This window comes from Gymnogyps californianus, chromosome 2 (assembly GCF_018139145.2).
Source record: "Gymnogyps californianus isolate 813 chromosome 2, ASM1813914v2, whole genome shotgun sequence".
NCBI lineage: Eukaryota > Metazoa > Chordata > Aves > Accipitriformes > Cathartidae > Gymnogyps > Gymnogyps californianus.
Window position 1 is genome coordinate 73,105,017 of NC_059472.1, and position 15,476 is coordinate 73,120,492.

Sequence of the window (15,476 nt, forward strand, 5' to 3'; positions counted from 1 at the left end):
TCATCGTTGGTTGGAGAGCTCATGCTCTGAAAGATACAAAGAGCAATCAATAAGCCTTGCTACTTTCTGACACTGTCAATCTCCCTTACCAACAAATACTTTACACAAGTCAAACCACTCACATAACCATCTCATTTGCCTTTCCACCTTGCAAAAATATGTTCAGAAGTCAAAATAACAAGTTACCAGATTACAAAATCCACTTGCATATTCAAAAATCCACTTGTGATGTGTCATAAGCATAAATACGCTCACAGATGCGCTCCCCACAAACAATTTATATAATGTTGCTGAGAGGTATTTGAAAATACAAATATTTAGCTTTTACATACCTTAATGTAAAGCTCACTCTCAGATTAACTAATATCAAGTAATCACAACTTTATGAATACCCTGATCACCTTTAGAAAGATTTATAGGATATTACTGAATAATAAGCAATTAACACATCTTCTATATGCCATCCAACTCATTCCCACCATAAGAAAGAAAAAAACCCTAAAGATGGTGTAAGTTAACATTGCATGGAGGATGCAGGTTTGCAGAAGGAACTAGTACATTAAGCAAAATTGCATGGCAAGAAACTTCTTATACCAGTAGTTCTTAAGACCAGCCTTAAACTTAAACTTACTAATTTCTAGTAACCCATCTACCAATGTCTGTCTGTAAAGACATGGTAAAGAATTTTGTAACAATGATAGAATTTCTACTAAAATTTTATTTTCCTATGAGGAAATTTAATGGTTGTCATGTTCCATAGTAAAAAAAAAATACTATTGCAATTGTAATTTGCAATTGTAACTGCTTCAGGTTGTTTTGTTTTCAGCCTTTGCAGTGTTTTGGTTTCTAAAAAGACATAGAATTTCTAGACTATATAATTTTGGATGCTAGCTGTGTTTCATCCCACATGCTTGTAATCTTAATACATTTGAGATAATTTCTCTGGAAACAAGGATTCACTCTTGGTTTTCAGGCTATAGTGTGCTATCTGTTCTTGAAAGAGAATTCCCCAGTGAAACTGGTGAGGTTAAAATGATTTAGGGCCTTTTTGTCAGAGAAACAATTCCATTTTCCATCAAGTTTAACATTCTAATAGTTATCTTCGGGGGCTTGATTCAATCTCACTGAAGTCCATCAGGCTCTTTCCACTGCTCACAGAGCCAATAGCATCAAATTTTCAGTTGGCTTTGGTCACTACTGCATGATATTCAATATACTTTCTTTATCATTATACTCACAGCTAGCTTTATATAGATCATCACTGTTGACACTGTGATTATTTACATTTTTATTTATTAACCTGCACAGCTATTGTTCCCTATAATTAACGCAGCATACTTGGGAGGTGTTCCAGACAAACCTATGTGAAGGCAGTCCAGTTCGCTTTCAAATAGGTATCTTGGCATTTTGCAAGGAGAGGTTTCTTTCTTTCTTGACTTTGCTATGAGGTCAATAATTTTCCGTAAGTTTATGTGGGGAAAAAGTTTGTTGAAACGATATCCAGGGCCTCTTTTTAACAATAATTTTCCTTTGCTATATCTTGCCAAGATTATTTAAGCCTCCCAGTGCATATTTATAGGAAGTTTGGACAAGGATGGAAGGAGGATTCATTTTTTTGAGCTCTCGTTCAGGAGTCGGAATATTTCATTGCTTTATTAAAAAGGAGCATTTTCACCCTGCTGTAGCTTTTGGATACCTGCAAGAAATGTGTTTTCACAGGCTACTCCAAGGTTTTTAGTACAAACATTTACATCCAACATGCAGTTACGGCACATGCCTTTGCGGTGATGGATACACTCCAGAGCCTTTGCCACCTGTCGGCCCCTCACCTGAGCCCTGCCCGGCTCTGGAAGGGCTTTGTGCTCCCTGTACCAGGGAGAAGATTGCAAACCACTGCTGTTTAGCAAACGTGGGGCTTTTCCAAGGCAGGCTTGGCTAATGTTGCCTTGAGACAGATCCAGTATAACGTTTACTGGAGGCTATGACATGGCTTTGACCTCACCTTTGCCTTCAAGTTTGTCCAGTTTCAAGTGCCATTGGATTTCACTGGTATTTTCTTTTTCTTTGTTGCTTGTTAACTGCTGCTCTTCTTGTATTACCTTAAGTATGGATCAAACAAAGGAAAATATATATTAAAAGCTAAGACTAGTCATTTTGTCTGTTGCCTAGGCAGAGAGATCTGAACACTCACCAAGAGAGGGCTATAAACTTATTTGTAAGATCTTAACATACGTTTAAAGCATTTCTGGTCACCATTACAGAAATCACAGCGCAGGATGTGCCCAGTGATCCTGGGAGTCCCATTTGGGACACCGAAAGGGTCTCACCCTCCCCAGTGCCGGTACACGTCTTCTGTACATTGACACACTCCATGGTGTTTTCCAGATAGATCCAGATAAATAATAAATGAAAGGCTCTTGGCTCGGCTCAAGCAAGACAGCAAGCTTGGTGGAGTGGTGGGAGAGGGGTGAGCGCTGGGAAGGAGAACAGCCCCCCTCTGACTCCTGGGAACTGAAAAGCAGTTTTATTGAGCAGAATACCTCCGCAGACAGGTAAGTCCTGCTCAAAAATCATTCAGGAAAAGCTGGGAAGAGAGGCCCTCATTGGCATGACACCTCACGTAGACTGTGTTCCTTTCGGGATTTCCCAGCAGAGGTCCGTCTCATCAGATAGTTGACTAATGGAGTACAGCCGTCATTCTTCATTTCCTGCGAAGAGACTCGCAAGAGGTAAAGCTTCAAACAGCCCTCTCCCTTTTCCAAACTGCATTCCCATCAGAAAACTTGGAGAAGTTATAATAGGAAAAAAATGGTTTTTTTTTCTTTAGTTGTGTGTTCTCAGACTGTTCTGAAGGGTCTATAAACCAGGGCATGCAGCTGTGCAATGGATAATCTGCATACTTACTCGTTCCCTGACTACAGGCCAGAGGCTTCTCTGTGACAACATATGAGTTCTGACTGGGCACCAGGTCTGAAAAATATATGTACGCATTGTCATTGCACATCTGGAATTTAGAATTGCTAATGGATATGCTGTGATAGAAAAGAAAAGTGTCTGGCCAATAAACTTGGTTTATATATTTATTTTAAAAAGCATTACCACATTTCTGGCTAGTAGCCTTTCATCCTCTAGACTTTACACCAGTGCATCTGGAATGCTAAGCAGCTCTTTCAGGGATGCAGCCATATCCCAAAAGGCACCTTTTTTATTTGAAAAACTTTAAAAACTAATTAAAAAGGAGGAAGGTGGTGTTTTTCCCTATGGAGGCTTACATACCTAGCATTTTATATCAGCTCCTACGATCTCAGAAACCATAGGTGAAAATTCTCTCTCAGACTCTCAGTTAACCTACTTTATCTTCCAGGATGCCACTATAAACATCATAGCTGTCTTTGAATAATGTATTTTGACCTTACTACGTGTGCAATTCTAAAGAGCAATTACTTGCAAGTAGCATGTTGCAGGACTAGCAGTGGAAATCTGAGCATTTGGAGTTTCTACATGTCACTTTGACCCCCCCCTCCTCATCATAGTCACCGAACCTGTGGGCAGAGCAGATGCAAAAGTCCCTGTGCTATGGCTCACCCTCTGTAGGGCTGGGGACGTCCCATATGTCAACTCGGTCTCTCTCAAGTGCTGGGAAATTGCAAGAAAAGAAAGAATCAGACACCAGCAAATAGAGAAAACTGCAAGACCACTGCCTGTCCAGGCACACTCATAGGTGGCCACCAGAAAATTACATACCATGGGGATGCATGAAATGTATTTCAGCCAAGTTAAAGGCATGTCTCATTTACTGGCCACCTTTACAGTTATGAAGCCCTGGCAGACAGGGCGAGTGTTTCACGTCTTGATGCAGAGGCAATGTGAAATGCTCCCCTGCACACAGGTAGTCTTTCATTTTATTTACATTTGCTTCTATAAATCTTATACATTTTCGCAATGTGCTCTGTGCACAGAGTATTTTTAAGGCAGGAACCAACTCCAAGCCAATGGCAGCAAGCAGTAACCCCGTATGTTTAGTGAGGATTTGTAGGATTACTGAAATCCTTGAGAACCAGAGACACGTTTTCATTTTCTTCACTCAAGATTAGGAATTAGGCTCGAACTGTGAAACTAGGGGTAAAAGATCAGCTTTTTATGATCAGACCACCCAGGTGGTTTAATGGCAGCTGTTTTGTTGTCCACATGGTGGCTTTGCAGGTACTTAGAGGATATGCAAAAAACAACCCATGACCCCCCATCCCACCCATTTTCCACCAAAGCTCCCATGATTGGCCTCATCAACAAAACCAGAACCAGCCCAGTCAGTGCTTTATAAAGCTTTATTGCAAGATGTGTTTACATAATGCTGTAGAGGTGAGCTTTTTAACTACTTATATCAAGAAATTTTGGACACAGGTCTGCGGTCAGTTTTCCATATTGACCCTGCATGGCACAGAAAAAAAAAAAAAAAAAGAGTGTGATTGCATCTTTCCAGACAGTAAAGTGGGGAGAGTGGGGGGAGAAGAGGCAGATGAGGGGTGTGTTAAAAAAAAATCCCCCTGGTTTACACTAAATGTGACAAAGCATCTGAAGGATCAATACAAACGGTAGGTGAGCTTCATGTGTAATAAAATCTTAAAGAGTAATTCAAGTTCTTTATGAAATAAAACTGAGAAACAAAAATGCAGTTTCATGGACAATTAAATTTAACATAAAACAAATTCACCTAAAATGAGAAAACAACAAACAAAAACAAAAACTCAACCAAAAGGACATGTAGATAATATCTCTGACCATGCATGGCTTGTTTTTTAAATTACAATTCACAGAATAACACTGCTGGAAAGCCTATTTTACACTATGCTACACAGAACATGAAAAAACATGAGTAGTGACATTTACACAATTTTACAGTATTTCTCCTTCGTCTAAGAAACACGTCCTTTTCTACTTTACATTTTTTTACAATTCCCAGCTCACAAAAAAAGGACACTATACGCGCAAAGACAGTCTTTAAAAAGGAGAAATGCACCCAATGCTACAAATAAACCTTTTCTTTCACAGAAGCCTCTGTATTAGATAGTGATTAAACAAAATATATCTCTATCTGCCACTCAACGTGAAATGGACTAATTAGAAATATTTTTTTTTTTGCGTAAACATAAAACTATACAACATCTCTGAAACTCCTTGCATTACTTGCTATGTAACTATTAAACTGCTTGCCAAAAACTTCTTGGGATCGCATCTGAAACGCCAATTGAGCCAGTTGCTGCCCCAGTCAAAAAAAAGGAAAGTAGGCCTCACATGTTGTTCAAGTGTTTGCAAATCATTTTCAACAGTTGCCTATAACCAAACATTTTCTCTTTCAAAAATGCTTCAGTTTATTTTCTTTCAGAGCCTGTAAGTACCTGGCAGTTTTCCCTGTGGAGAAACATCAACAGTCATAGTCCTCACAGCTTAGGCAAGCGTTTCTTGCATCCCGATGCTGGAAACGCAGAGCCATCATCCGAACGCGTCACAGGGTCAGGCGCTCTGCCTATGCACGCACGCACGCGCAGCCCGCCTCGAAGATGGCGAGAGGAACGGTACGTGTGTAGTGAGCGTACCGGAGAGAGAGAGAGAGAGAGGAATATGCTCGTGCTTCTGTCTGACACCACGTCCCTGTACATCCTTTAGATGAAGGCAGGCAGCATGTACACGTGCCTACGAGTTGTAGCGGGAGGATAAAGGATGTGAAACTGGTAGGCTGCCACCCTGTCCCCATTTCATCTCAGTGAAATCAAAGCATTGTAAAAACAATAACCACACAGCGTACACACACCTGAATCCAGACTACTACCATCGGCCAAATGGTTTCTAAAGCACTTTGGATAGACACTTGCTGTTGTTACGCTACCGGGGACGCTGGTGTAGAGCAGATGCCTGACAAAAGGAACCATTTACTGCACCTACAGTGGCATCGTGCCCCCTAGGTTTGCAGTAGATGTTGCAGTCCTCACTTGTGACTTTTCAATGGCTTTTAGCGTTTTCAGGGTACGTTTAGAGCATAGCACACCAGGGATTTAAGGTGCTGTCCTGCCACGTTATCTAGTACCTTGAGGGGGAATGGAGCACCTTGCAGGTGGCCCTTGCTGTCCAGTCACATCAAGACTCTGACTCCAAATTTCTGTTAAACTGGGACATGAACTCTTATCTAGATATTCACATGTGACTTTCTATTAAGCTAAAGCCAAAGTCTTGTCTATCTACAAATCTGATGCCTTATTTTGCTGACAGAGTCAATCACTACAGAGATTTACAATAAAAGGGGGTCAAAAGAGAAACAGAAATGTATTTTGAAAACTGCTTTTGATGCTGTTTCCAGTATTTATCGGGGCAAGAAAGACCCTCATTAAAACACCATTTTTTTGTTGATTTTGGATTATGGACAGGGATCTATCAAACAGAAGGGTAACACGTAGAAGCCAAGGGGCTATAAAACATCTGGAATCCATGAGCCTGGTGCCTGGCCTTACTGAGAGGTGAAGAGTGATGAATTTAATTTTTGTGAGGATCTTTCACTCTTGATTGTGGCACATAGCATTCCCTGGGGGTGTTTCTTCACCACAGCCACATAACTGCTACTGAAAGTTATCCCTCAGTTGGGAGCGAGGGAATACAAAGTATTTGTATGCAGTCTGCTTTTAAACACCAAGGGAGATGAAAGGAAATTAGGATAGCTTCCCTTTGGCGGCCATTTCATATGCTAAAGTTTACCTCAGCATCCAAATCAGGAAGGCATTATGGTGGTAGACAGACAAGTTATTGGCAGCAGATGGGTGCTGAAATGAAGACCAGCAGCAACTCTGAGAGCTTGGTGCAGATACAAAACTCTGGGCACTACATTTGCAGCTGACTGGTACTACGAGAGAGAAGAGAGGTAGTTATTATGGCTGCAAGTGTTTAAAAACAGCCTTCATGGATCTGTAAGTGAGAAATGGGAACATGTGTTACTACATCATGTTTTCAAGACCTTTATATTTGTCACAACAAACATCCATATCTCACACACATTTTAAAACAATGGTTACATCCTTATGGTGGGCTCTTTTGATGATGGAGGGGCAGGCAGCAACTCAAATCCTGAAGGTTACAACCTGATTAGACAGACAGACAAAGGCATGCAAATATAACCAATTCCTCCATTTCATCTGGAATCCACTAGTTAGATGAAGGGGAACAAATGTTATTCCCACAGTCAGGACACGCTAGCAGACTCCGGAGGAAATACTGCCACCTTACAGATTAGCACATTGGACCGCTGGCCATTTTTATTGTGAACCGAAATGGAAATCTTTTCTGTAGTTATTGCATTGTTACTGTGTTTGATGATCTTGTTGCAATAAACACTGAGGACAGTGGAATTAATCTTACTGTACACTACTGCATAACAAGACCAAGTTATCCTTCAGAAAAACTGGTATCGGTTTTACAGATAGAGAGCAGGAACTTAGGCAAAAATACAGAAAAACAACCATAATGGAAAAATGGACAAGGAATAATATGCTTCACATGTAAGACACTTGCATCCAGAGAATCTGAAAGAAACCGTCTTTTTTTCCTGAACTTATTCTAACCCCACTCCCCATACTCTTTGATAAGGAGTATATGAAGTTTTGCAAAATTTTTGCACAATTCCTGGAAAATACATATGCCCAACTATTAGTAATTCATCAGCTATGTTATGTTTCAGACACAGATGCTATACTATGTCTAAATGAAACACAAGTTTGTTTCCTTTTAGCAAGTGGTCACCAACAACCATCTACTTTGCACATTCAGCATCTTTTAATTAAAATGTCCAGTTTTAAAAACTTGTTTGATTTTCTCCCTCCAGTCAAATATAGGACCTCTGTCAACATAAATGTATTTTATTACATTTTGGCTTCTTTTATCATTTAACCAGTATAACAGTTCAACATAACCATTACATTCAGGGTGTCTTCCTCTTGTTTCAGACCTCCAAGACCTCCACAAACCCCCATTACCTTCATTTCTTTGTTCTAAGCATCCTTAAGAGAGATTTAAAAAGTCCATAATGGTAAGCAGCACATAAACATCCACTTTAAAATCCAGATGCTCATAGGTCTTGCTTATTTTACAGTGAGATTAATTATATGCCACTTCTTTCTGTTTCCTAATCAGCTTCCTCCTTTTCATAGCTTTCAAATACACAACACATTTTATTAATTACAAAACTACTGCCTTCTGCCCACTTGTACAATTGACTTTTTAACAAGCTGGGGGGAAAACCAGATCAAACTCAAAGCTATCCTTAAGAACCTTTGCTCATTAGTGACTTTTTACCCACGGACTTTGACATGTGAAGATCCAAGGCAACAGCAAATAAAGAATGAAATGTTATGATCAAGAGAGCGACAGCATAGATAGGATGTTCCACCACAGATCTCATCGCAGTGTTGTCAGCTACCTGGTTCTCTCATCACTTGGATGCTGTGCTCAGTGCGATGTGATAGAAGACCGAGGTTTCAAAGGTTTATTGTGTTTGGTTCAACTGTCCTGAACAATCTTCAGCGATTATCCTGTCCTTAATGAGAGCAGAGTAGAATAACTTGTTGACAGACCTGACCTAGCCTGGGTGCCAGAAGCAACATAGCTATGGCATTAGGAGTCCAGCATAGACTATTAATTAACCCTACTTTTTAAGTGTGTTTTGCAGCCAAAATCGAACCCAGTTAACTAGCTACCCTACTTAACTAGTTCCCCAGTTAACTAGCTTGAAGGAAGCCTCAGCTGTTACTGCTGTGCAGACACACCCTTAATCTTAGAGGCTAAGGCAATGGAAAGAGATATCTTGTGCATCCTTGAGGATCAACTGGTCATATACAGACTTTGGCTTAAAAAGTTCCCTTTTACGTTATTGTTATTTGCGGTTCTCTTCAAAATGCTTCAGCACTGGCTAGGGTGACTGTGTTCAATTCATCTTCACTGCTGTATATGTCCTTCACTTAAAGGCCAATGAGTTGACTAAAGGTTCTTCAAACACACATGCTGAGGGCAGTTATAAAAGTCAGTTATAAAACAGCGGCATAAGGGCAAACATATGGGAGTGTTCACTGCAGTACCCTCTCCACTTGCATCGAGGATAATCACAAGAAAAGAGTAAAGAACAGCAAAAACACAGCAGGTTTTAGCAGGGCCATTTCATATTCAGATCCATTAATTTGAAATAAAATCACCACCACATTATCTTGCAGCAGAGAAAAGCAGCATGAAGGGCACAGGCAAGTGAACAAAACTTCTTGATCTTAGCATCTGAATGCATTTATCGAGTATGTAAAATTGTTGGCATAGATCTCTTTGAAACTGTACAAATGCACAGTACAGCCATAGCTCAACAAGAGGGAGGTATTCCATGTCCTCTCCTCTATGTGCATGCTGCTATGTACAGTATGAGTGTGTATTAATACACATGAGTTCAGGATCCTACACTTTGCACTTGTATTGCAGGCCATCTCCTGCCCCATAGGGTGAATCCCATTGAATAACACTGAGTTCCTACAAAAAGACATTATTTTCCTCCTGTCCAGGTGGAACGGTAAGGCCCCAGAGTGAAAATCATGGTCCAGCTAGCTTCAGCAGGAGCATGATTTTACACCATGACTGTATGTGTACGTGTATAGATACACGCACACACGTCCACACATTCATTCTGTACATATACAAAGGTACACATACATTTTTACATTCTTTGGTGGCAAAATAATAAAAAAAACCCAAACAAACCACAGGGTTGCACAGACTGTGCATCTTTGCTTAATGAATCTGCCTCAGGAAAATTGGGGTTGCTGTAACAGGAGTTATTTTGCCTCTTTAAGGACTGTTCCTTGCATTGACAAAATGCCATACATTTACAATGACTAAAACAGGGCACAAGGAAAGCCAACGTAAACACAGCTCACATGACAGATAACTCAGAGAGAGCCCCCTCCTACCCACATCAACACACCATGAGAGACGAAGAAGCCATATGCTTTCACCTACAAGCACTCAAACGCTTTCTCGATTACTGTCCGGATGTCGTGCTGAGCTGCGGCACACCCTTCTTCTGCCCTGGCTGTGGGGTTTCACTTTTTGTTGCTTATTAAAATCAAACTAACAGAGGATGGGATGTTGGGAGCAGCAGAGGAGGCTGGCAGATCACTGCCACACCGAAGGGTTGTCAGCCTATGTGCTTCAGATGAACGGCTCTTCTTGTTGCCACCTCTGGGACGTCAAACCTGCATCTCAGAGGTGCTGATGAGGCCCAGTGCTTTGGCTTCTTCTGGTGTCAGTCCGCTCTTTAGTGTCCTTCTCACTGGATGGTCATAAATTCCAAAAGCAGGCAAAAAAACCAAACAAAGAAAATGCAAACAATTAGAAGGGATAATTACACAAGACTTTCAGCTGAAAAAAACCCTGTTAACATGCAAGCTGAGTCAAATCAAAAGTTGCTATGTACTCAGGGCCTCAAGTTCAGAAATACTGAGTAATGCCCTAGGCCAAATCCATGGGAGCATCAAGTACCCAGGAACTCCAGTCAGGCAAAAAGACATTTCTCATTGACATTTAGCATTTTAAGGAAAAATACCACAGCATTTTAAGTTTTTTTTTTCTTCTCTGAAATTGTATCGGTTGATTTTCAGTCCATAGAAAGTATCATCTGCCCTATTATTTTATAGTTTCACAAAAAGTTTTTAAAAGAGCTTTTGGATCTTTATAGGGCTCAACTGCATTTATCACTATTAAATCCTATGTGATCCTTTAAAGGTGTAAAAAAAAACCCCCAAAAAGTTAAAAGATTAAAAATGTGACTATTTTATAGTCAATTCAAATCATTAAAACTATTGTCTTCATACATGCTCCCCTTTCTTCTGTAATGTTCCCCCATCCTAGCCCCATTTGCGTCATCTTTGCCATTAGTAGTCTGCAGCATTTTAGTTGTATTTAAATGATAAATCTAGGCCAAAATCTTGTTTTTTAATTTTCTATGAAGTGTTCTGAACACTAGCCCCGACATAAAACTTTTAAAATTTGTGATTGCCTTTTTTATTTGGAAACAAGTGACTATGTGACTGCACACACTGAGCACTAGTATCCTAGTTTTTCTGGCGCTGTAATTTTCAGGTGGATGGGCTTTAGTTCAAGACGCAAATGGGGTGTTCAGAGTTTGATGTTCCTCAAGTACAAAATGCACATTCAGAAGTTTAAGCTGCATGCAAAGCATAAACAATGACTTTATGTTGAACAAAATATATTCAGAGCCCCAAAATAATGAAGTCTAGAGGAAACTCTTAGAGAAACCAATTGCAGAAAGAGGCTAAGGACTTCTTGCATCGCTATCATCTAGCACAATTAAGACCTCTAACTTCTTAAGATATTCAGTCCATGTAACTGAAACTGGGTGGTCACACTCAAGGGTCTAGCAGGAGTGAGAGGAGGGAATGGATCGGTACAGAAAACAAGAGGATAAGAGAAAGGGAAAATAACGGCGTAGCTGAACGTTTGATACCATGCAAATAGGACGAATGTGATCTATGTTTGATAGTCAAACCATCAGCTACTGAGGTTAATCAAATGAGCTGGGAGTGCCACATGTGTAATTGTTCCTCCATTATCAAACCCTTACTTGAAAATTTTTCTTCAAGGCTCTGTCCTTTCTCCTACAGTATTTGCATACTTATTAAACACCATTAGGAGTCTGCATGGCAGCCTTTTATATCCACTTTTTCCTACAATACTGATCAGCAACATCTTCCAAGTTTAACAATGCTTAATTTAAAGCAGTACAAGGTTAAATGCAACTGATAAAGCTAAGATTAAGAAAGACTAAAAAAGTCCTACCAGAAGAACAACACACTTCAAAAAATGCTCTGGTCCCCATGGTGCAGAATACCGAACACAGACTTTTGAGTGAGTCCTCATCACTGGCACTCTTTTATACTTCTCAAATTTGATATCCAAATGTCCACAGTGACAAAAGTTAATTTCTAGACATGAACTATGCATTACCTTAGGGTCTTAAGGTCTCAGTGAATCACGCAATGCTTATTTCTGTATCAAAATGAATGATAGCAGGAGTGAAAGAACAAGTACAAGAAAGCTGCAGCAGAAACATTTCTGTCTCATTAAAAGCAAAGATTTCCCTGTGCAGTTCACCTGCTTACCTGCCTGCGCTGCCTCTCCCCGAACATGTTTTTTTCTGTACCCTCTATAACATGCAGCCAAATGCAGACCGTAGCTAGCTTGGCCACCAAACAGTAGAGTCATGTTAATGCAGACTAATACAACTGATTTTCAGAAGAGCTTATCAGAGACCAGCCAAAAGTCTCTGTCACTAGACTCGAAGTGGGATTGGACATTGCTCCTTAAGAGAGTATTCCTCCTGTGTGGACATGAATTATCCACAGCAGCTATACTGTTGAACCAAGGAAACTGTCCATCATCAGAGAAAAAATATGCGTACAGGAGACCGAACTTTCACAGGGTGGCTGTCTAGACAACATTACATCTTCCCACTGAAGGCAAAAGTGAACTGGGAAACTGAATGCAGACCAAATTTCCACATTTTAGACACTTTTTCAGAAGTGTCAAACCAAATGTATTCATGACTGCTGTCACATATCCCCAACTCTCTCAGACCACAATCACTCACATTTGCAAACTGAGCACAATAACCATTGTAAAACAAAGCTATTTTTCTTGTCAGATGGTAAGACAGGAAAAGTGAGGGAACAAGCAATTGTTATTCCTGTTTGTAAACATTTAATAGGAACTGAGATGCTCTGCTAATGCTGGTCATGTACCAGAATAAGCAAAATTCTGGTCTTATTTATGACAATGTAAATCTGGAATAACCTTCTTTAGGTCAGTACAATTACTACTGCACAAATAACTCGGGCTGAGACTCTAAGAACTGAAAGGGAAACATGTGCCTCTGTAACTTACACCAAGCAGAATACAGTTGTTTAAATTCCTCCATCAGCCTGAGTTACGGGATTAGTAGTTTACTAGGAAAAGCCAAATGGATTTACAATAACATATAGGTCTCTTTGAAGAAAATTACAGTTTATATTCAGAAGGCATAATCAGGAGTTAAAATACCATGGTAGAAACCATCTTAATGGAAAAACAAGGAAGAAAACTAAGGAGTCTTCTTTATACAAGCAAGATTTCTCTCTGAATCTCCAGATACCTACTTATCAAACATACTAAAGTCTTAGTCTGAGGACCTCGTGTATAACCCTAAGATGACTCAAAAAAAGAAATACTGTATGCAGCATGTGACAAGGACAAGTGCCCTGTTCTGGGTTTTCTGTATGACTCACACAATGGAGGCCAACCCCGGGTTTGTACTTTTTGTGCCACTGCAAAACAAATAGGAATGACAATACTCAATGAATTGCTGGGACATATACAGCTGTAATTAAACAAAACGATCTCTTTGCATCCCTCAGCTGATTGTTCTAACTTATCTCAGCTCTCTTATAATACAGAGAAAGATAACTTGGATTTAAGATATTCCAGTGACCTAGGCTTTTAAGGCCAGCAGTTAGGAGAAAAGAGCTCCAAACAATGTAGGACTTTGGCAGTAAAAATGAAAGAAATGGTTAATAAAAAGCAAAGATGTGAAGAATCTTTTCAGTGACAGAATGGTTCCCATAAACACTGACGGCTGCTGACTTGTATAAACTAAGCATGTGGGGCCAAATACTTCAAAGTACTGTGACTACTGGCAAGATTAAAGCTGTCCACCATCAACAGGCAACCGGAAGGATAACAGCTGACAGAATCACAGTCCAGACTCAAATGAGTGAATTCTTGCCCCTGCAATGCCACAGGCCAGTCTGACACAGATGAATCCACTTGTAGTTTGAAGTATTTTGTACTTAGGGAGATGAAAGTGGGCTGATAAAGGGTCTCTGTATATGAAAATGATAACTAATATGTGCAAATTACTCATGGTACATTTCCTCATCTGAAGATAAGCGGATAGATGCGGTATCAGTAGTAACACAAGAACAAGTTCCTGCCCCACTATTCTCTGCACTGGCTTGTGGACTATGGAGGCTTGTGGTGATGAAGCCAGGAGAAAGCTGAATTATCTACAGGAGCAGGGACTACTCTGGGAGGTGGGTGAACCTTGTCTTGACAATCTGTTAAACAGATGTCCTCAGACATTTGTCTATTTCCTCGTAAAGCGCTTGGTAGGGTTTCTCAACCTTAGGAAAGGTCGTGAACATGTTCAGTCATCAAAATTGAATGCAGAGAGATCTTTCCCTTCCATGTTTTATAGGCATTGCAAAATTACATTTCTCAAACTAGATCTTCACTTTCCCGTCTTCACTGAACTCTGTCGTGTCTCTAACTGGACTAGACATAATATCTTGGCTTGTAAAACTCTTGGCCTGCTGCAGATCACATTAAACTGAGTTATGGAATGTATTTTGAAGGCAGTGACAATAAAAATAAGACTTTCAAATGACCTTTTAGGTTCTTTAAGCAATTTTTAAAACATTTTCTAAAGAAACATAACATAGAGAGAAAATAACTTTTACTCTTGTCACAAGCAAGGCCTGCTGAGATCCCATAACCAAGAAACTAAATGTTTTTTTTCTGGGGTCAGAGGGTATGATATTCTTTGTTAATTGGGAAATCTAGGATTTTATTTGATACCCTAGCAGAATGCAGTGTGCTTATGATGAACTCAATGAATTTGACTCTGCCTGTTGGGTCAAAATCTACACAGATACAGTACACTGGGAATGTTTTAAAAAAGAGTAATTCCCTAAGTGTAGCTTTGTCAGAGAATATAATTATCTAGGGTTTGGCTGTTTTCTTAAAAAGCAAATAGCAGTCCTAATTTCCCCTCCCCCTATCTTTTTTTTTTCTTAAGATGCAATGAACAGTAAAGATCAGTCTGGCTGGCGCCATTTATTCTTGCATTTGCAATGGCTTTTGACATGTGTGTCTACACTTGTATGGATGAATCACTTGAAATGCAGAATAGATATGACCATTCTCCTGCTCAAGAAGTCACAGAATTAGTGTCATTCCCATTACAAAGATGTGGCAGCCACAGAACTTTCTTTTGGTCCCAGCTGCAAAGGTAATGCAGCTGCTAGTTGCTGATTTGGAATGAAGAAAATTCCAGGTGGCTGTAAATTACACAGCGAGGACAGCAGGAAGGGCAGATTATAAGAGGCAATACAGGCCAGCTCCATCATCTCATTTCATTCCATGTATCTTCGTTTTATTTTCTGTTACCTATCCACACCCAGCTTGCACACTCAGTCTATTTTCTCGTATATTTACATTTAACATAATCTCTTGGACTTTACTCCAGTGAGTCCAGCAACGGCAATTTGCAACTCAAAAGTTCAATCCTGGCAGTCTTGCTCATATTCTCTTATTTTAATCCTTTCCCGCATTTGTGTTTTTATGTCACC

At 40.0% G+C, this 15,476-nt stretch overlaps 1 protein-coding gene across 3 annotated transcripts in view; it reads right to left on the reverse strand.

Annotated features, from left to right (window-relative positions):
• Window positions 1-9,260: 9,260 nt before the first annotated feature.
• FHOD3 (formin homology 2 domain containing 3) overlaps window positions 9,261-15,476 on the reverse strand; it is a 413,671-nt gene continuing 407,455 nt past the window's right edge. For all 3 annotated transcript variants that reach the window (XM_050891468.1, XM_050891470.1, XM_050891469.1), the window contains one exon: window positions 9,261-10,345. In XM_050891468.1, coding sequence (XP_050747425.1) covers window positions 10,263-10,345 — 83 coding nt within the window. In that variant the 3' untranslated portion in view covers window positions 9,261-10,262. The remainder of the gene's footprint in view (window positions 10,346-15,476) is intronic.